A 22,961-nucleotide genomic window follows, 5' to 3' on the forward strand; every position below is an offset into this window, starting at 1 on the left:
ATTTTCACGCACAACCATTTCTAGGGTTTACAAAGAATGGTGTGAAAAGGGAAAAACATCCAGTATGCGGCAGTCCTGTGGGCGAAAATGCCTTGTTGATGCTAGAGGTCAGAGGAGAATGGGCCGACTGATTCAAGCTGATAGAAGAGCAACTTTGACTGAAATAACCACTCGTTACACCCGAGGTATGCAGCAAAGCATTTGTGAAGCCACAACACATACAACCTTGAGGCGGATGGGCTACAACAGCAGAAGACCCCACCGGGTACCACTCATCTCCACTACAAATAGGAAAAAGAAGCTACAATTTGCACAAGCTCACCAAAATTGGACAGTTGAAGACTGGAAAAATGTTGCCTGGTCTGATGAGTCTCGATTTCTGTTGAGACATTCAGATGGTAGAGTCAGAATTTGGCGTAAACAGAATGAGAACATGGATCCATCATGCCTTGTTACCACTGTGCAGGCTGGTGGTGGTGGTGTAATGGTGTGGGGGATGTTTTCTTGGCACACTTTAGGCCCCTTAGTGCCAATTGGGCATCGTTTAAATGCCACGGCCTACCTGAGCATTGTTTCTGACCATGTCCATCCCTTTATGACCACCATGTACCCATCCTCTGATGGCTACTTCCAGCAGGAGAATGCACCATGTCACAAAGGTCAAATCATTTCAAATTGGTTTCTTGAACATGACAATGAGTTCACTGTACTAAACTGGCCCCCACAGTCACCAGATCTCAACCCAATAGAGCATCTTTGGGATGTGGTGGAACGGGAGCTTCGTGCCCTGGATGTGCATCCCACAAATCTCCATCAACTGCAAGATGCTATCCTATCAATATGGGCCAACATTTCTAAAGAATGCTTTCAGCACCTTGTTGAATCAATGCCACGTATAATTAAGGCAGTTCTGAAGGCGAAAGGGGGTCAAACACAATATTAGTATGGTGTTCCTAATAATCCTTTAGGTGAGTGTATATATATACACATATACACATATATACACACAAATATACATACATACATATATATACATATATATATATATATATATATATATATATACATATATATATATATATATATATATATATATATATATACATATATATATATATATATATATACATATATATATATATATATATACATACATATATATACATATATATATATATATATATACATATATATACATATATATATATATATATATATATATATATATATATATATATATTGATAGGATAGCATCTTGCAGTTGATGGAGATTTGTGGGATGCACATCCAGGGCACGAAGCTCCCGTTCCACCACATCCCAAAGATGCTCTATTGGGTTGAGATCTGGTGACTGTGGGGGCCAGTTTAGTACAGTGAACTCATTGTCATGTTCAAGAAACCAATTTGAAATGATTCGACCTTTGTGACATGGTGCATTATCCTGCTGGAAGTAGCCATCAGAGGATGGGTACATGGTGGTCATAAAGGGATGGACATGGTCAGAAACAATGCTCAGGTAGGCCGTGGCATTTAAACGATGCCCAATTGGCACTAAGGGGCCTAAAGTGTGCCAAGAAAACATCCCCCACACCATTACACCACCACCACCAGCCTGCACAGTGGTAACAAGGCATGATGGATCCATGTTCTCATTCTGTTTACGCCAAATTCTGACTCTACCATCTGAATGTCTCAACAGAAATCGAGACTCATCAGACCAGGCAACATTTTTCCAGTCTTCAACTGTCCAATTTTGGTGAGCTTGTGCAAATTGTAGCCTCTTTTTCCTATTTGTAGTGGAGATGAGTGGTACCCGGTGGGGTCTTCTGCTGTTGTAGCCCATCCGCCTCAAGGTTGTACGTGTTGTGGCTTCACAAATGCTTTGCTGCATACCTCAGTTGTAACGAGTGGTTATTTCAGTCAAAGTTGCTCTTCTATCAGCTTGAATCAGTCGGCCCATTCTCCTCTGACCTCTAGCATCAACAAGGCATTTTCGCCCACAGGACCGCCGCATACTGGATGTTTTTCCCTTTTCACACCATTCTTTGTAAACCCTAGAAATGGTTGTGCGTGAAAATCCCAGTAACTGAGCAGATTGTGAAATACTCAGACCGGCCCGTCTGGCACCAACAACCATGCCACGCTCAAAATAGCTTAAATTACCTTTCTTTCCCATTCAGACATTCAGTTTGGAGTTCAGGAGATTGTCTTGACCAGGACCACACCCCTAAATGCATTGAAGCAACTGCCATGTGATTGGTTGGTTAGATAATTGCATTAATGAGAAATTGAACAGGTGTTCCTAATAATCCTTTAGGTGAGTGTATATATATATATATATATATATATATATATATATATATATATATATATATATATATATATATATATATATATATATATATATATATATATTTTATTAGTGTGACCTGCATTAAAAAACAGGCATGGACACAGAGTATGAATGTAAGGCAACAACGCCAAGCACAATACAGAGCAGACACTAACACAGCAGTATATGGTAGCTCATGCAGGGTAATAGTCACAGGAATCCTTGCTGGGCTCCTTTCCTATTGGATGGGTTTTTGATTCAGTGCTGAATGAGGGAAAGGGAAATTCCTGGCACTCACAAGAGCAAAACATATGAAGTTGCATTGTCTCTCTATCTTCACCAGTGTCTTTTCATTTAACTCATTTGCTTTTTGTATTTACACAACCTTGCCAAATACAATATTTGGGCATTACAATATTCACCTTCTGCTCTGGCTATAAATCGACCTGAAAAAAGGTATTTGCCGAATAAAAAATAAAAAGTGCCAGTCAGTCTTTGTACATAGCAGCAGGCTTGGCAAATGAGCGAGTTTTGCAGCTTCCTGCAGCGTGAGGGTTTTGTCCAACTCAAAATTGGCTTTGATTAAAGAAAAAGAAAAAAAAAAAAAAACGCACATTACAAAGCACTCTTAACACAGCACTCCCCTGTATTGCAAGGATCCAAATAAAACACAATGGATGAATGCCCTTCTCTACACCTCTTGAACCTTGATCCCAACTTGAGTGGAGGAGAGACCGAGGGAAGGAAAAAAACAAAACAAAAAAAAAACAACAACAACAAAAACACTGCATAAAATATTCATTGCACGAGACAGTGGTCACTCCAGCCCAATTTCAAAAACTGTGTAAATAGATCAACCTCAAGGCACTGCAAATTAAAGTGAGAGTTGCAGGCCCCAATACTTGGGGTGAGACTGTTTTCACTACATTACGACCACGTATAAGAAATAAATCCAAACTTTCCCTTCAAAAGCAAATTCTCTTCTAGTTTTCTAATATTTTGAACATGTTTCCCTGTTCTTAAGACAATAAAATGGAGGAGCGCGTTAACAGTGTTCCTTATTCTAGGTTTTTCCTTGTGTGAAATTAACCCAAATGTTTCCATGGTAAAGTGACGATAATAGTGTGTAATTCAAGATTAGATAATAAGCAATTGAAACTTCAGGGAGGGGAAAGATTAGAAGAGCGGTTTAACTTCTGTTGCTTTGAGACGAGTTTCAGTTTTTTTTTGTTTTGCTTGAACACACACACACACGCACGCACGCATACACGCATACCACCACAACCCTGTGGCATGTTTGATATTAAATAGCTCAGAATATGTTGTTGCCTTTTTCGGTCTTCAAAAAGATTGTTTCACAGTGACTGATCGTACAATTACAATAGGACTTTATGGGGATCATCTTTTTAGAAGTTATTATTTGGTTTTGAAAGCCCAAGTTGAAAAGATCTTCAGAATGTAACTTGCTAAACACGCCTTTTTCTTCATAAACACTATTTACTACCAATTGTGTTCAGTAGTTTTTGTTTCATGGCTGCTCTGTTGTAAAAGCAGGAATGACTCATTCCCATTCTGTGGTAGGATTATTCCCGTCGTCCTGTTACTAAATAATGGACTATTTTAAGCACCTGGTTTGTGTGTGTGTATGTGTGTGGGGAGGTTCAATCATCACTCATCAATTAAACAACTGTAGGACTGGCTGAGTGCTAGGTACAGAGAGAGAGTGAGTGAGTGAGTGGGAGAGGGAGAAGGAAAGAGAGAGAATGGGAGACAGAAAGATAGACAGAGAGGTAAAGGGTGGAGGTTTGCGGTGGGCTACAGCAGGCAGGAAAGGGTTTTCTGGCTGGGTCTTCCTCTCGCCCTGGTCGGGGGGAGCAGGGCCCCCCGTCCGAGACTGATCGAGGCTCAGGTTTCCCGCACAGTCTCCACCCACACAGCTGGGGTCAGGAGGGTCACATAACTGCCACTTTACTGGACTGACTCCGGATCAGCAGTCAAGGAGGGCGGACACGGAGGAGGAGGTTGCCGGGGTGGGGGGGGGGGGGTGGAGAAAGGGCGCCAAGACAACAACACTACTCTTAACAACACTATGGCGCTCTCAGGGGAAAATGGAACTGGGCTTTCGGTTTTCAGAAAGCGTGCAGCAACCCTGGGCCAGTCTCTCTCCTCACACCCTTATGAAGACGCTCTCTGTGCTGCGCTGCACACCAGCCACTTTCACTCTCCAACAAAAGGCAATAAAATATGCAGACAGCATCCATTAAAGTTTCATAGGATCCTTGGTGGTCAGATTGTAATGGATTTTCAAGGTGCAGAAACATCTTCGTTCAGTACACACACACACACACACACACACACACACACACACACACACACACTGTATACAGACATAGATAATTGGGGACAACTTTGAACTTTCAAAGTTTTCTGACAATTTGTTCATTATACTAAATTCATCACTAGGTATTCTGAGTTTTATGGTTCTGTCTTTGCAGTGATCCATCTCAATCTCGCTCCTCCAAGCAGCAGTCGCACCCCTGTCTAAAAATGGATCTAGTTTCTGCAGTCAGGTCCCCACCCCCCTTACCCCCATTCAAAGGCTTTACCGCTAAGCAATCAGTGCTTTGAGGAAACCTTGTCACTGCAAGTGGCCGCAGACAGCATTTGCGGTGCTGGTGTCTGGTTTCCGAGCCGTGTCCCTGTCAGCTGCAGACACACAACGCAGTGCGTGGAGGGGAAACGCGTGTGGCTGTTGTTGTCAAACTTGTGTTCACCGCATGCAGCCATGGGGGCAGCATTAGGATGGATCGCTAACGGTACTCCTTTTGTGCAAACAGGAGTGCTCATCAGTGCAGCGGGGCTGGCGTGTAACGGAGTAAGGGCAGCAGGGTACGCCAGTCACATTCCTCTGAGGAGGGAGTCAGATTTCAGCCCCGACAAGGAAACACCTCAGTGATGCATAAAAACCTTATATGGTATCTCACAGATCAGTGCATTGGCTGCTGGGGAGGGCTGTACCCCCTTGCAGGACAAGCAGACTCCCCTACACACACCACTGCCTCCCCCGACCACACACACAGAGCACTGCCGCTGCCGGTTCGTTGTTACAACCCCCTCCCTTCTCTACAGCAAAGTACAGCCTGCTACCCTGCTAACTTAACTGTGCACTTCTACAATCACCTGGTCCTAGTTTAGTCACGCTCCGATTCCCTGAAGTTTATTGGCATCTAGGTTGGTTTAAAAATAAGAAATAAAGTGTAACGGACCAAATCTTTCTTTGTATCCATTTATGAATCGCTTTCAATTTCAAGCCTAACTATTAAAAATGAATTGCAGGGGGAAGACACACAAGTGCCATGAGAACTTTGTAAACGTCTTTGAAGTAAAAGCAATGCTGTCCTACAAAAACAGCAGGCTTAATATCCTGGAAGCACAGAAAGTGCATTCTGTTTATTTCTGGTTGATTTGTCCCTAATTCTTCAAATGGTCCAGTTGCATTTGCATTACATGGAAAGAGGCTGCGGCCCATTACAGCGAGAACAGCACTAAAAATGTGCTAATCTGCGGAACAGGTCTGCTCTATTCGACAACATCATCCATTTGTTTCCACTTGGCTTTGTTCCAAGGAGACCTACAGGGTTTATCCCGAGCCCCTTCACTCTCGTCTTGTTACCACAATGCATCCTCACATTCCAGCAGCTTTTTTCCAGGTTCCCAGCATCCTTTGTGTGCTAAATTCAAGGAAGAATGATGTTCTTCACAGCCCGAGATGACCACGCAACTGGAAGCCCACTTGAAAGCACTCAGCGCTGCTTAAATTACCTCATCAGTAATTAAAACACAAAGTAGTGGCACTGTGCGCAAGAGGCAGCCACTGCCTGGAAAGTAAGAAGGGACAAGAAGCAAACAGGAAGCTGTGAGAGGGAGGGGAGGGGGAGAGAGCAAGGGAGGTCTATATGTTAACCTGAAGTTAGCAAGCACTAGCAGCTGGAATTTCGGCACAACTGATTCTTAACACACACACACACAAAAAAAAAGTGACATGAATTTAAACTTGCCAAAAAAATAATGGAACCTGAGGTGGATAAAATGACACTACTATTATTGTTGTTTTGTTGTGGTAGTTGTTTTTGATTTAAAACGAATAAATCATTAACATAAAGGCATCTTTCCAAAGCTTACCTTCACATCGAAGTTGCAATCGAAGCGCTTGATCAGCACGATGAAGGTGCCGGTCAGGTTGTCCCGGAGTGGCGGTGGCTCGATGGGCTCGCAGGCATTCTCCGGTCTGGCGCCTATGAGGAAACCCTGCAGGACGAGAACAAGCAGGAGATGGTGCTCCTCAGTAAACGTGCGGCACAGTCGGCAGGTCAGGGGCCGGAGGCACACAGCCACTGGACACACAGTGTAAAACAAGACAGGCTGTTCTTCAGGATAGCAGAGCATTTCTTCAGAGCCTGCTTCAGAGGCCAGGCGAGTGCACAATGCATTGTTAGAAGTGTCTGCAAACTCCCATTTAGTTATGAAACGGTCAAGTTCATTTATGTTGCGTTTGGACACTGGCTTGTTGAATGGGATTTACGAGTAAGGATTTCTGTTTCAGGGGTTGTTGTGGCTTGGTTGTAAGCATGTGGTCATCTGGGGGGCAGAACAATTCTAGTGTATGTGAGCTTTATTATTGTCTTTATGAACAATACTATTTCACCATTTATTTAAGAAAGACATGCTATGAATACTGAATTACACCGTCTACCCCACTCTGGCCTGGAGATGAAGAATTTGAAATTAAAATCCAAGCAGGAAATCGAACGTTGATCACAGATTCCTTCACTTCCTCACATGAAATATAAATCATGCCAGATTGTAAATGATCCAACTGTTGTTTTTTTCCATGAGATTAGATACACAGGGAGGAGAAAAAAATAAAAAATAAATAAATAAAAAGGGAGAAAAAAAATATTCTAGAGATTTCAATACTGGATCTTTGAAGTTACAGATGAAAGTAACGAAACCCACCCCTTCAGAGTGTCCCATTGTGGTATGTGCACAGATTACCAAGCAGGCTAAAGAAACACAGAGACTGGCAGCAGACGAAATGTTGGAGCATCAGCACAGTATCACTGCAATGCATTAACGCACTGCTTCAACACAACCACACATACAACTTGTGTGCCAGCAGTATTGCCCATGGGAGGCCAGTTTAAGCCGTGTGGAGCCTTCAGTGTCAGAATCAACTAAAAACTACTGGGTTTATTTTACCTCTGGTTGAAAAGGCCCCATTAAGAGGTTTCTCTTCAGTGCCTGAAGAGTATTTCCATTTGATCAAGAGATGTGTATGCATATATATCTATATATCTAACTAAATCTAACACTGTGCTAATTAAAGGAGCATTTTCTCCCTGAGAAACAAATACAATAAGAATATTTCTCAGCTCATTTACGGTGCGGTTTCTGCATTGTATCACAGATTAAGCCCCATCTACTCACACCCCCCACCTCCCTGCACAGAAGAAAATAATACTAGCATTATGGAGTGCTTTGAGGTGCATGCTCATCTCATTGTCATTGGTCCGTTTGCAGAGACCTAGAATGACGGAGGTTTATCGAGCTCGAGTCTGGGAAGAAGCTACATTACACAGGTGAGAAAGAATCTAGTTATAAACAATGAGACGTTCAGCTCATGTGCCGCCAGGACCCGTCTGAACCTAATAAGGGGTTTGGGACTTCAGCTGCCAGAACAGGGGCCGAAGTTGCGATTTAGGTTTCCAGGCTTCCTCAAAGTTCTTTATTTAAGGTGGTAATATCCCGCCTGGCCTTGCAGCCTTTAGTGTAGAAATCCACAGCCACCTATATTACCTATTTAGGCATCACTGTTACCTTCTGCTCCACAGAAATCACTATGATAATGATATGGGCTCGTGTTTCTCTTTGCACCTTGGCTTTAAGGCCTCCCTGAAGTATCCACTGCTGGTTTCCTGTAAGGATTGCTCTGTGCCTCAAAAACTGCAATGGCGCCCTCTGTTGCCAAAACCCCAAAGAATCTCATTGAGCTGTACTGAAGGAAAGAAAATTATTAAACTAACTTTTGTCCTCAAACCTACCAAAAAAGGATATCTAAAAAAAAATCTACATATGCTATAATTTCTTGAACAATCTTATTTTAACCTTACTTATTACAGAATTAAATTAAAAACATTCTTTAAAACATAATCATTTTAAAGTAGCATCTCTTAAGGAGTAATAGCATCCCAAGGAGTTTTTTTATTTAAAAAATATCTGCATACAGGTCAAGGTACAGTGAAGGTTTGTTTGCCGCAAGTCTTTGGTCTGATTTGTGTCTGCTCTGAAACAAAATCAGATTATTTTATTTTGCAGCTCAGTTGGGATTTTCTGTTAGGTAATTTAAAATCTATCACAGCCATGTTTCCAGAGATTTCCATCTGACCTTTGATACAGGAGACATAATCTCAGACTGAATATTGCAGTGTCTTATCTGGCTGATTTTTATATACGTTTTATGTATTTATTTCTGAAAAGAATGCAGCGCACTAAGCAGATACAATTCCAAAGCTGTGTGAAACTTTGTCTCCCCGAGTTGATTAAATATATTTTTTCTATCTTTGCGCCCAAACTCAAGGCATCCATCTGGAGAATGGAACAAGTTACCCTCAGCTGCGAAGGCCAGGCATTGGGAGTATTACTTCCTTTTTGTTCCTGTTTTAGATTTCTAAAAAAGCTAAAATCAAGAAATTCCCCCTCAAGGTTACAGTTTCAGTTTGCAGACGTAACTGATGCAGGTGCAGTCCAGATCTTAAGTAGAGAGCATGGTGCATCATGGGTCCAGAAGCTGTGCACTGAGCAAAGGTGGGGGGTTTTATGGTTTGCCTATAAGATGTGTGTGTGTGTGTGTGTGTAATGTGTGATGGTCACTACACCAGGATGAAACTGGTTCCCCCTGCTGGCCTCACCTCGCCACCGCATGGAAGATTACACAGGCACGGGCGGGTCTGCTCCGACTAAGCGCTTGGGAATCTGTATAAAAACCCAGCACGGACTTTCCCTCATTGCATTGTTCCTGAGGGGAAGTGCAGGAGGGTGTCGGCGAGCGGCACTGGCACCTTTATGGATTTATTGCTTTAGTGTGGATTTCTGGATTGCCCCTGCTTTGACTGAGGAACCTTTCGCCAAGTCCCCGGATCGGAACACGACACCAAACCGCCTGGACCACGAGAACGCCTTACCCGACCCCTCTGTTCACTATTCAGACAGCGCTACACAGTCACATTTCTATTTCAAGATTTGCAAAAAAGGGGTTTCAATTCATGAAAATGTCCATTATTACCACTCTTGAGATGAGACAACATGAAAATTGCCTGCCGTGACTGACGCGGCCAGCTCCGGAGCAGTCTGCATATGTTGCAATACTACTGAGAGGAGCCCAATGAGCAACATACATTAAACATCCAAGCGACGACCTCAAAAGCAATTGGCATCTTGTTTTGGAAATGTTTGTGATAGCAGGAGTGAGGTCTGACGTCAAGGTCACCTGTCCAGTTTGGTCTGCAGAACTCTGGAAAACTTAAACCTTGAACAGGAAAGAGGTTTCTGTTTTTGTTTAGTTTTTTCCTCCAAAAATAAAGTGAGCATCAGATTTCCCTTCTATATAAGCACGTATCTGATGACTACCCTGAGGGACCTGAGCTTCTGAAGAACCTGGGCCTCAGTAGGTCGTCAGTCTGTGTTATGTTTGGTCTAGAGGGAAAACACAATAAGACTCTGACTTGGCTATTGTGAATTCACTTAGCTGCAGGCAAAGCAGCGCCCACAGAACGAGCACTGCTGTGGAGCTGTAGTCTCCACAGGCCTATTAATCTGTTCACAACCTAGAACAGCAAAGCCTTTATAGTCCCCATCATAACATGTTTGATGCTCTCTTAACTAGCCTGTGAGACTGTGCACAAAAACAGAACTCAGGATGACCCCTATGAATGCACACTAATAAAACTACTGCAGGGCCAAAATGTGCACCAATTTATTTAACAATTAAATAATAATAATAATAAAACTAATATATATAGCATCTTTAAAACAAGTTTTTACTTATTTATTGTACTTAGATTGTACTTAGTTCAGAGCCCTAACCACTACTCTGCACTGCTGTAAATATCCTCATCTTAAATAAGACAGAATGAGGAAGGCGACCCCTTCCTTCCAAGTCGGATGATAAAAGCACACCAACAAATCTTTTGAAACATTGGGCTAACACCAGACACGTGCATATAAAGAGTTTTATTTAAGTTTTTGTATGGCAGGCCTGTTCAATATTACAAATAGTTTAGGCAAAAAGAGCAACTCTTCATATATTAAGATCACTGAGATTAAGAGAAGATATGAAACACAAAATCAGTGGCAATAAGCACAGCTGTTGACAGATAACGCATTAGAGAATATTTCCTCCAAACTGAACACATTTACCAATGTGTAACAGTCACAAGTGAGCACTTTTATTATAGTACGTTCTACTGTACCATTACATTGAAAATCAGGAAGAGAAAATGAGGTTCGGTTCTCCTCTCAGTATCGTTTGAACGAAGAGGTTTCACAAGCTGCGTGTCTTTTGCTTTTGTCAGCTCTAACGCATCTGCAGAAACGGCTGCCCCTTTTATTATTATATTTATAAGCAGACACCCACTTACAATTGTTCCAATGTGTTACAATATATAATGTGTTACATTTGTTACATTGCCCCTTGCCTCACAATTCATCAAGACTAGATTAGATGATTAGAACATTATTATTTGATACTAGTACAAGTAATGCCCGTCATAAACATTAGCTTTAGGTCAAGACACCTCATGCATCTAGCGGCCTGCTATGAAATAAAAACAAACAAACAAAGCTACACATTTCAAGTTGCCTAGACAAACTGTAGGCAACTTGAAATGGCCAGCTGTCAAGGAAGTGAAACATTAGCTCACAGCAGGTCGCTGCTGCAGTCACACAGAGGTCTTTTCTCACCTTTAACCCCTCACTGGGGAGTCTGTAGCCGAACCTCGCCGGCAGGTCATCAAAGTTTTGGGTCTTGTTGTCAAAAGAATACTGAAAAATACAAGAGGAGAAATGCGTTATGCTCAGGCTGGTTCAGATTAGATACAAAGACTAAACATGGAAGGAACACCGCAATCTGACCTTGACTGCAAAATCAGAACAGCCTGACCAAAATTCCACCTCCCAAATCAACCCTTTGCCCCTCAGAGAGCAGGAATTGAACATAATAATCATCTCCACTGAGGAGCTCCACCTATGCAATTCGTCACCCCCCCCTACCAGAATCGCTATCGCTACTCACCGCTGAGATGTCGGCCTCCACCGGGAGCAGGTTCAGGAAGGCGAACAGCTGAACTGTGAAGATGGTGTAGATCTGGGTGGCGGACAGCATCAGCATCCCCAGGGACAGCAGCATCTTTCATTACGAGGGCAGCACCTGGGGACAAGGAAACCAAGGCTTAACCGTGCAGGCCCCTTCAGGTTTGTGAAGCTTTGTCCATGTCGCCGTTGCTATTGTCCTGTACAGTTGTCACAGCGCACTGCGGTTAGAATTTATCCACAGTGCCTCATTTTAACAGGTTACAGCTTAGGACACTGTAGGAACCAAGTCAGTAAGGTCACGAGGGCCTGGTTATAACGAATGCAGGAGTGAATGTGTCAAACCAGCAGAGGGAACCAAGAGGGTGGGCAAGTAACTCCATGCTAATGCAAGGGAAAACAGTCCCACCCTCAACTAAATTATCTTTACTAAGCATTCTATTGTATTCCATGTAGCTCCAACTGAAATCTAAATCACTCCTTGTGTATAAGGCACGGTGCACATCTATGGTTGATGGTAATGCCATTATCTCCCTGGGAAATATCCACATCCCAGCATGCGGAGGAGAAGGAGGGCGCTTCTCAGGCGTCCTTCTCATTCACATTTTGATAGATAAATCAAATGGTAAATTAAATAGGCAGCAAAATTCTGTAAATTCTGTGTTAATCTGGGAAAAATGGCACATGCAGTCAGAGCCTAGAGAAAGTCAGCAAATCATGGCGGAAGGCAGGTTTAAATATTTCATAAAGGAGCAACACACCCCCATCCATCATGGGTCTGTGGCAGATGGGGGCACAGATTTCCAAACCGAAAAGAAATGAATCCGCTTGTATTTCTGAGACGAGGTGTCAATTCCACAAAGGCCCAGTTTAGTCTTCTCATCTCCTTTCACCCTGTGTTGTTATTATATATTTCTTAGCAGACGCCCCATATCACATTATATTTACATACAATTACCTATTTTTACTGTTGGGTTTTTACTGGAGTAATCTAGGGAAAGTACCTTGCTCAAGGGTATGGCAGCTGTGTCCCCCACGTGGGACTGAACCTACAACCCTCCACTCCAGTCCAGAGCCCTGACCATTGCTCCACACTGCTGCCAGGACAGCCCTCACCCAGTATGTGGAATTTGCTTGTAAATGGATTTACACATAAAATCATTTTCTGTGGGTTGTTCTTGCAAAATTGGAATTCCAGAAAGCTCACTACTGCGAATAGATCCCAGGGCTTTACAAACTTCTCCCAGTGAAACAAAACTAAAACAAAAAAGAGAAGTTCACCCAAGCCACATGCATGAAGTAAGCTTCCTCCACATACAGAATTAGTACTCTGATAGAGTACTAAGGACAAAATAAAAAAAGAATGAACAGAAACATTTTATTAGTTTATCCATGTATATTGTTAAAAGATCTGACAGAACAAAAGGCTCAACTGGTTTGAGAAAAATCCATCTAGGTTATTGAATCAGCTCAGAGAAACAAAACTTGGGATCAAATCCTGGAGATAAACACAGTGAGGGAAAATTAACTTTGATTTGTTTTACTATCTGTGTGAGAGACACAGTTACTGTTGCAATATGTGACTGCTAGTCAAACAGGAAAGAACACGCCATCACAAGACTTCTATGATGTCGTAGAATGACTTGTGTGTGGTTGCTTGATTATGTTTCAAAATCATCACAATGAAATACAATAATAATAATAATAATAATTTTGAGAAGCATGAGGGGGAAACAAAAAAAAATGTTTCACACCGCCTACAGCATTGCAGCTTCACACTGTGCCATCCAGCCGTGTCATTGTGTTGTCTATTGTAGCACAGTTCAACAGTTCATGCTCATCATCTTGTCTCTTGTAACACAACACGAGATGACAAATCACAACAAAGTGGAGTCGCAACTGACACTGCCACAGGAGCAAGACATTCACGAAGCCAAATAGGAGCTTTGCCAGGTATCTCTTTTTATAGAGAATATACACATTCTTGAATCCGCTTAACGGAATTAAGCTTCGCGAACCAAGCCATCTCCTTAGTACTCATGTTCACTGTGAAGGAAACATACAAATATCACTAATGTAATGCACAGCAGTGAAGCCCAGTTCAGGTTTAACATGCTTGTCTAGGACCCAATCCGGAACACTGCCTAACTCACTTTTGCTCCTTTACTTTGAGGGACTTTGCATAGTCAGACATGTGGACGTAGAGTAATATTCAAAGTATAGGGAACATTTGCTTTTCTGGTTCATAAGACTTCAGTTAGTATAGTTAGTTGTTTTTCTTGTTTTGTTTTTTCATCCAGCAAACACGGAATCCACCAACTTGAAAGTGTAATTGTATGATCACGTAATTCAAAACTGCAATTATAACTGGGTTGTTCCTTTTTTGTGGTGATTTGAATTTAGAAAATACTAAATCAGCTTTCTGGCTTTAGCAGAGGGAAGAAGTGTGAATGGTGTAAGTTTCTAAATACTTTCTTGTGCATCCATGACATGCTATTTCCATTCATAATACAGCACTCTAAGGCCTGACAGTAATTTCAAGCTAAGGATAAGTGCTTTTCCTCTGGATAATTGCAATAAAACAATTATACTACAGAATAATTCAATGTTCCTCACACTTTTACATTATAATTTAGAGCACAAAAAAGCCCATTGTGTTGTGGTTTATGGCCAATTTAGCAAGGATGTCAATTGTTCATAGCTGATCTGCATTCCCGACACAAATTGCAACAGGCCGGTTTAGTTAAATGACTCCTAATCATTGTGGGTTCAGTCACCAGTTTGTTATTTCAGGGTTCACCCTCGTCGTGTGTGTTTGTTTTACATTGGTAACAGTTGATTAGCTTCAGTATCAATAAGGTATCCCCACACCGTCAGCTAGAAACATGAATCTGCATCCTTTAAAAAGAAAAAACACGTCTTGGCCTGTACTTTAAAGTGCACATAAAACTATGTGAGGTTTCACAGCAGTGCGGTCAGGTTTGGTTGCACTGGTGAATGAAGCGTGTTTGCACAGGTAACTTTGCGGTGCACAAGCCTGCTGCAGTCCCTCGCCACGATCAGTATTCACCCTGGATGTACTGACACGGTGCCTAACACACACATGTACACGGGAGTCCTTAGCACACTGTGCGTGTGTCAAAATGTGATCAGTGTTTAAACAGCCTGCGTAGTTGACCCATTTAGGCCAAATGTACTGCCCGTCCACCCGTGACTCTTCGCCATACAAAAGTGCTTAGCCAACCAAAATAAATTAAACGAACACATACATAGGAACAGGTCAGGTTAGTCCAAGAAAAGAGTGGTTTTTGTCTTACCTGTATAACGGACAGATTTGTTCCTTTGATAAGAAAAGGGACGGCTAATAAAGGCATTACAGTGATTTTTGTATTAATGTACACTGACTCAAAGTGTTTGACTACCAGTTCACTCCATCGCAGCACACAGCGGCCAGTACGGCAGAATGTCAACAATGCCCACTCCGCTGCGCCTGCGCACTCGGCACTCTTTGCGCTCTCCGCGGCGCCGATTGGACCTCGCAGGCATCCGTCTCCACCAGCGTCTCTGATTGGACAGCGGCGCCATCCGTCCCCGCCAGCGATTGCAAGTGGTTCCTGAGCTCACGTAGCCCATGTGACCCCAGCACAAAATAATCCCGATCTAATCTCATCCCTATCTATGGAGATATAATGTCTCCACTCCCAAAACGAGCAATCTACAGCAGGGCCCGGCGCTGCTCAAAATGACCCGGAGGCCAAGGAGTGCAAACGGAAACGCCAAGGCTTGATTGTCATGCTGATTGCAATGAGTCTCATGACCATTTCTCAATAGTTTCTTGTGATATAACCATAAATACCGCTCCTAAAAATACTGGGCAACTGCAACTGGCCTGGCTAAAAAATAAATAAACAAATAATGTTTTTATCAAAAGCTTTCTGTCTGCTGTGGCACGTTGATCATATATATATATATATATATATATATATATATATATATATATATATATATATAGGACTAGTTATTTTATACTTACGTTAAACTGAAATTGTATGATTATTCATTTCACAAAATGTAATGATTTAATGCGGAAAATATACATTTGTCTCGATTTCTCTCAGGGGGACTGGAAATCCCCAATTCCCCCAGAGCTTGCTGTTACACAGTATATTAATATACAGCTATGTTATTTTTAATCCGGGGCGCCACCTGCAGTTCTTCTTATGAAACAGCATCTGTATAACTGCACTGCAGGCTTTTGACTTGACGCGACCTGAGGGGCGGGGGAGAAATTGCGGCCCATGAGAGAGACTGATTCTTCAGTACTGTGTCAGCAACACAAAATAATTTTGCAGAGATAATAGTGAAGACCTCAAGTGTGTAAAAGATTGCTGATGTGCAACAAATTGAGGGAGGTGGAACAGAAGTCAAATATTCCCGTTCAAGATGGAAACATGTTACAAAGAACTGCCTAAATTTAGATTTCAAATGCAGACACCGTCCAGCTAGTCCAGTTTAATTATAGGGAGATGTCATCGGACCATTCAGTTCCTAAATGTCATGTCTAAGGAACAGCCTCTGTGTCTACTAATGGATGCTAAGTTCCCATGTTTTTTTGTCTTCTTCCCGGCAATCTTACTGCAGAAGTCGTTACCTTGTGTACTTTACCAGCCCAGACCTCTGTCTCTAGTCATTGCTCAGCTTGCACTCAGAGTTGCTAGAGGAACCAAGGAGCAACTCGGGGGTGTAGCCAGGTCAGCTCCTCCTGCTATCAGAGCTCAGCCGTGTGCATGTTTAACCCTTCACTGTCCACTGCCACACTGGCCCAACCGCAGCAGTGACTTTCGCCCCCGTTTAGCAATTGATCATATTGTTTTCCACAATGAGTTACAGCCATGCATTGACATTAAGCAGTAAGTATTAACTAAGTCTCACTGTTCCACACTGCACCATGCTCCGATAATACCAGCATTTTCTGTGGTAGATTCTCATCGGATGGCACAAGTATTTCATTTAGACCCTTCTAGCATTCTGTTCAGTTTAGCTGTAAAGACCATGCATCTTATTTACGTAAGATCAAAGTATGAACATGAGAACTGTTGTTGATTTAGATTAGACCTATATAAAGTTCCCTTCTGTGTAATCTTTTGATATGGCTGACTTCACATTAACTTTTATTGAGCCTAAAACATGAGCCAAATAACAATCAGAACAGAAGAACTATACATGCTTGAATGATCCTGGCATTTATTTATGTGACACAATTGTCCTTTTCTTTCTTTCACGCTGCAAAAATGGCACGTCACAATACTGTAAATCATTTGTTTGGATTGCAGTAATGCTTACACTCTTTGGAAGAAATGCAGTTTCATTTGATTTTCCATTTTGTGCTTCTTCATTCCTTACTGTTCTGAGAGGTAGCAGAAAAGTGAACAAGGAAATGAAAAACACCTTTTCCAAGGAAACATGCTGACAGTGCCAGTGGCAATGTTCCACATTACAGAGATGTACAAGTTAATGCAAATTTATGGTGTTCGTTTACCTTGAACCAATCCTTACATGGAAGACGCACAGATCGGAAAACCGGTGGTGGTGCAATCAATATTTCCACTGATGTAATGCATCGTAAATGTGGGGGACAAGAAGGAGTGGACACTTAGTCTGCATAATGTGGTGGGCACTGAAGCCAAAAGCTGCAGTAAAATTGGATAGGTATTGAAATAACAGGAGGACAAAGGAGGATGGCGTCCACATTCACCATTCACGCAGACACGCGCAGCCAAACGCGTCTGCTGGCTTGTCTGAGACGCTGACTGTTTGCTTGGTTAATTAAGTGAATGCGGTTTCAGAACTGGATCTTGTAATGGAGTGGTTAGGGGCCCTTTAACACTCACCCACATGTATGTAGGTGTATCTCTGACAGTGTAAAATAAACTGTGGCTTTGTGAGTAGGAGGGCACTGTAGTGCAGACATGAAGAGTATTCTTTCTCAAAGGGCAAGATAAGAAATGGGATGCAAAGTCGATGCATTCGGAAGGTATTTCCCTAAGTGTCCCCAATGGGGTAATAGAAATAACTTCTGTCCTCATTGTGGGAAAAGAAGACCAGATTACCACTCCAAGGCCTGCTTATACCATTATCTCCCATGGCTGTGTAGCCCTGGGAGAGACGGTAAACAATCTTGTACAGTGCAAATTGTGTACAGTACAACAGTGCAGCATGTCTCTGGGGGAGAGTAAATATAAATTCTGCTGTTTGTTTGTTTCATATTTGCACCCTTATCACGAGCAAGTGCTCACTTGCCCGGGGGGGCACCCTTCTTCTCCTCTGTTCTGACTGCAGGAGGGGTGGGGACGCTTGCTTTCCTGGTCAGCTGACACCAGCACGGCAGTACCAGGCACTAGCTGCTTTACCCCCGGATCTCCATCTGGGCAGTGTGAGCTCACAGGGCTGTCTGTGTGCATCCCTCCCCTCTGCCTCCAGCCCACTGAGCCCTGCCATGCCCTTCACAGGACTGGCTAACACTAAGGACTGATGCTCGCGCCTGCTCAGAGCTCTAAATACAAAGGGCTGTTGCTTTTTCGATTTTATTTTATTTGACCGTTTTAACTTTTCCAACCATGAGGATCTTCATTGCTTTTGAGGGTTTGTGTGAGCCGTTTGACATTTCCCAGGACCAGACAGTAAGGGCTGTAAAACTGATGATCAAGGTAATAAAACTCCCAGCCTGGGCTTGTTAGCAAAAAACTGGTGGGGGCTACATGTTTTATTTTTACTCTTTGCTATAACCAGCTTTTATTTTTCTCATGACAATATTCTACATGTGTAGTGTGAAACCTACAAGTTTTATCCTGAATAGTTGTGGTTCCTTTATGTTTTAATCTTGGGTTTAATTAGTTCTATTTCAGTTTTCTTTACTATGCGTTACTATGGTGTAGTCCCAGTGCGTTGTAAGAAAACCTGGTGAAAGTGTGGCAAACCCTCAGAGTGTTGCAGTGAAATCGATTGAAAGACAGGAAAAAAATGAAAATGGAAGAATGAAACATGCTAACTTTGGTCAGTATAATACTTTGATCAATGTTTGTCTGACGTGCTTTCTCTATCACACAACTCAGCCATTCTCTCCCCCACGTTCCTCCTCTCTCTCCCTCTTGCTTTTCTCTTCTGCAGGACTTTTTCCATGTGCAGCTCTCAGATGATAGGCAGGTGCGCCGGTTCCTGGAGCTGAGCTATGCGGGGGCGTGTCTGCAGGACAACTGGGTGCTGGCCGATGTGGGCATCACCCCGGGGGTCACTCTCAGGTGTGTCCTCAAGGTATGACCCACAAAGACAGAGCAGGGCTGGAGTTGGGGGGTGGGAGGGATGAATGTTGTCACAACATAATAGGAGTAATAATCAAATAAATAATTGTATAATAAATACATTATAATAAACAATAATAATCAGAAACAGTGCAAAGTCCCATGCTAAAGGAATGCTAATAATGGAGTAAACAGTAAATAGTGGCCAGTGGGGAACTGGTGTGATCCTTCTCTTCAGAATGAAAAGGAAAAGAAAAAAAGTCTCTTGGACACGATCTGCTGTAAAGAGCTGTTTTACAATGTCAGAGACTGGGCTACACCCAATTTATTACATCTAAGACAAAGCAAATCCTAATCCTGACGAGAGAAAAGGCTTCGTTCTCCCATTGGCCCTCTACTCCATTCACCTTTGACAATGGCGGTGGTTGTTCAGGCGGGGATGTCGGAATGTGCCTGTGTGTGTGAATAGCTGTTTGGTCTCATCTTTGTTTAATCCTCACTGCAGAGCACTGTTCAACGCTACAGCATGTGTCTGCCGGGAAACCAGTCTGACCTTCTGTCTAAGTTGTGCATAAATGTCCTCCTTCAAGGGGCGAGATTTCCTGTGTTTCATACTCACTTGCGCCGTCCCGACGTTGTTTTCAGTTTTCAGCCTTCCTCCTGCTCTCTCTGCTGTCTCATCTTTCTAGACAATACATATTTGTTCTCAGACACTGTTATTATGCATCAGACACTAGTGCTGTGGCAGCCATGAATAAACTCAGACAGCCCAGTGACTATACGCTAGATAGCTGTGTTCCCTGGTGGGCAAATCTCTAAAAGGACCTTTAAAAAAGCATAAACCATGAAAAAAAAGCAATCTAGAGTGTAGTGACAGGTCTGCCTTTCGCAGTTGGCATGGAATGTGAGTATTATACATTTATTTTACACAAGGACCCACTTAAAATACTTGGATTAGACTGGAATACAGTGTAGAGTACCTTTGCTCAAAGGTACAAAAAGACCATCACACATTGGATTTGATCCTTGTGGGAGTTGATAGTATTAATTAGCAACTAAATTTAACCTATCCAATAATTCAAATTGTCTTACACAAGGTCTGTGTGTATTTGCCTTCCTTTATGTGTCTTGAGAAGTGCGTGGCAGACTCTTGAGCCTGTGTGTTTGGACTTCCGGTTTCAGGAGGAAGACAAGCCCATCCTGAATGTTTTCAGTGCCGTCACCAAGGAGACACTGCCCATCATGGGGAACATCTTCCTCCTGAGCACCGCCGTATCCCACCTGAAGACTCAGGTGTCCCGGCAGTGTGGCCTCCCGGTCAGCGTGTTCAGGCTCCGCACTCCCAATGGGGTGGAGCTCTATGACTGCAACCGACTGGACAGTTACGGGATAGATGTAGGTACGGCCCTCTCCCCACACCACAGAGCTCGAGGCCAAAACATCTGGGCTCTCCTTTAATCTACTGGTCTTTGATACTGGTTAAAAGAAGTCACCATGTTATTGCAGACAGATGGGAAGTTCTGTTCTCTAAGACAGCACAGGTTTGATACTCGTTCTTTCCCTCGATAAGTAAGTCACGATTTTTTCAGCCACATCAGTGAAAAGATGTTCTTGTATCTTGCAACAGGAGGATGAAGATGAAAAGTCTTCTTTTTTTGTTTTATATGACGTTTTTTTCCCCATTTGTTCTCTCTTACTGTGACCGCAACCTTTTGGTATGACATTTATGGAGCACACAGCTGTTAAGAAATGTCTTTGGACGGATTAGTGTTAACTTGCGGTTGCCAATTGTAAATGTGTTTCTGATACAAACCAGATGGCCGACAGTCTTGTGCTGACATTTTGGACTCTGTCTTCCCAGGAGCCACTTTGCATTTGGACGTGTGGGCCGGATGGAAGGAGTTCTTGAGAGGCTGCTTACTGGGTCACAAGCACTCAGTCCGGCACCGGCTCTCACAGCAAGAGAACTTGCTGAGGTAGGACAGCGCCCCCTAGAGCTGGGCTTTGTAACATAGCTCAGAGCAAAGAACTGTTCTTATGAATCAGGAAATCCATTGCTTATACCGTTATATCTTTCATGACATGTGTGTGTGTGTGTGTGTGTGTGTGTGTGTGTGTGTTGCAGGTTCCAGCAGCGAGTGGCTCTGTACATTGCGGCATTCCTGGGGCACCTGAACCTGGCAGGCTGGCTGCTGGGTGCAGGGGTGCGTGCGGATGAGCCGGTGGGGGTGCACCCCTCGCGGGAGTGGTGCCGCGACACTGACCACTCCGACGTCGCCAAGTGCCCCGTACATGCTGCCGTTGAGGCTGGCCAACTGCTGATCTTGAAGCTGTTTCTGAGCAGTAGTGTGGAGTGCCTGGACTGCATAGACCCTTGGGGCCACAGCCTGCTGCAGATCGCTATCCGTCAGAGACACAAGGATACTGTGCTCTACCTGGCCTCCAAGCTGTGGTCCGTGGTCTCCTGCCCCCTGCTCTCACTGCCCCTCCGCACCTACGTGAAGATCAAGCGCTGGCTGCTGCATGCCCAGAAAACAATCGCATCCAGGAAGTTCCTTGGCCGGTCTGTGCCGTTTCAGGTGAGGGTCGGGGACAGCGTCCTGGTGGATGGCTTCACCCAGCTTGAGACGAGGGCGAAGGTCAAACTCAAGACCAAAGATGTCCTCTCTGCTAGGGTTTCAGGAGGAGGCTGTGTTGCCCCAACCTGGCCTGCAGGGTGCGGACTGGAGGACAGCTCACTTCCTAGAAACATGCGGCTGCCTCGGTTACAACCTGCCACCAGAGACAGAGTCAGACGGAGGAGAAGCAACAACAGGAGCGTGAGGAGAGCAGAATGCCCGTCCCCTGAGGACAGTGAGAGGAATCAGAACTTGTGGAAGACCAAAGTGCCCCTTCCCCCCATCTCCCATGACACCAACCCCCGGCCGTGCTTCATCTACGCCTCCCCGGACGCCCCCGCCATCCTCTCTTCTTCGCTGGCCTCGTTCTCTGACCACAGTGGACGCACACTCAGGGAGAACGCCATCTTCTGCTTGGCACTGGCCAGGTAATGAGGAGTCTGGACACACACCATGTATTTTTCCTTCCTCCCTTCCTATTCCCTTCTTAGGTTATGCACACAAAAGCGTTTGACATTCAATCAAATTGTACAGCCCTGCCATATCAAAATGAGCAGCCTTTGACACAACACATCCTTGTCTTGTAGCTAGACCTAGTGCATCTGCAGGGCCTAATTCAGACAGATGAATGCACGGGACTAATATTTATGTAGCACAGGGGGAAATCAGCCAATAGGAAGCAGGTAATGTCAAAAGCCACAGATCAATGGTGTGTTTTATTTATGTTTTAGCTTAAATGAAGGAAACAATATCTTATGTGTGCATCTTTCAGTTCCTTTACAGAGAAGCCGTGGCTGCAGCAGCTTGGGGTAGCTAGGACCCTGGCCCGACGAACAGTGCAGAAGATCAGTTAGAACAACATGCTGTCACAGACCCTCGACCCAGTTGTCCTGAATGAAAGGAACAATCAAGAACATAGGACACCAGAGTTAGGGTTTGAGAATTGGTTACAGCTACATTTCCCAGCATTTGTGGCCAACTGAACAGTGTGTTGTTTTTGAATCATGGAATTATCACATAAATAAAACATCTGATTAATTTTAACTGTGGACTCGGTATTGGCTAGTTGCTTGGTTTATTTGATTTGTGCCTTTGTTTTTTCACCAGTCAGAACTGAAATATTATTGTTGATGTTAAAAACAAATTAAAAGAAAGCAATACGGAGGAAACAGAGGGTGTCAATAAGTGAAGTTGCTTCTAACTGGAGTGAGGTTGTTAGTGGAGTTCCACAGGGATCAGTATTAGGGCCTTTGCTTTCTCTAATCTATATTAATGATCTGGACTCTGGGATAGTTAGCAAACTTGTCAAATTTGCAGATGTTACAAAAATAGGTGGCTCAGCAGATA

The 22,961-nt window shown here is 43.4% G+C and overlaps 2 protein-coding genes across 3 annotated transcripts in view; one reads left to right on the forward strand and one right to left on the reverse strand.

Annotated features, from left to right (window-relative positions):
- The window catches only part of rnf13 (ring finger protein 13), a 34,702-nt gene extending 19,524 nt beyond the window's left edge, over positions 1–15,178 (reverse strand). For both annotated transcript variants that reach the window (XM_066709557.1, XM_066709556.1), the window contains exons 1-4: positions 15,016–15,178; positions 11,682–11,816; positions 11,351–11,431; positions 6,515–6,640 (exon numbers count right to left, since the gene is read on the reverse strand). In XM_066709557.1, coding sequence (XP_066565654.1) covers positions 6,515–6,640; positions 11,351–11,431; positions 11,682–11,795 — 321 coding nt within the window. In that variant the 5' untranslated portion in view covers positions 11,796–11,816; positions 15,016–15,178. The remainder of the gene's footprint in view (positions 1–6,514; positions 6,641–11,350; positions 11,432–11,681; positions 11,817–15,015) is intronic.
- A 2,865-nt stretch (positions 15,179–18,043) lies between these two features.
- On the forward strand, positions 18,044–22,663 carry LOC136753446 (protein ANKUB1). Its single transcript, XM_066709561.1, has 6 exons — positions 18,044–18,405; positions 18,866–19,009; positions 20,179–20,395; positions 20,858–20,972; positions 21,122–22,042; positions 22,387–22,663. Exons 1-6 carry the CDS (start codon positions 18,316–18,318, stop codon positions 22,466–22,468), a joined length of 1,569 nt encoding a protein of 522 aa, XP_066565658.1. The 5' UTR covers positions 18,044–18,315; the 3' UTR covers positions 22,469–22,663.
- The last annotated feature ends 298 nt before the right edge of the window (positions 22,664–22,961 follow it).

Source organism: Amia ocellicauda, chromosome 7 (assembly GCF_036373705.1).
Source record: "Amia ocellicauda isolate fAmiCal2 chromosome 7, fAmiCal2.hap1, whole genome shotgun sequence".
Lineage (NCBI taxonomy): Eukaryota > Metazoa > Chordata > Actinopteri > Amiiformes > Amiidae > Amia > Amia ocellicauda.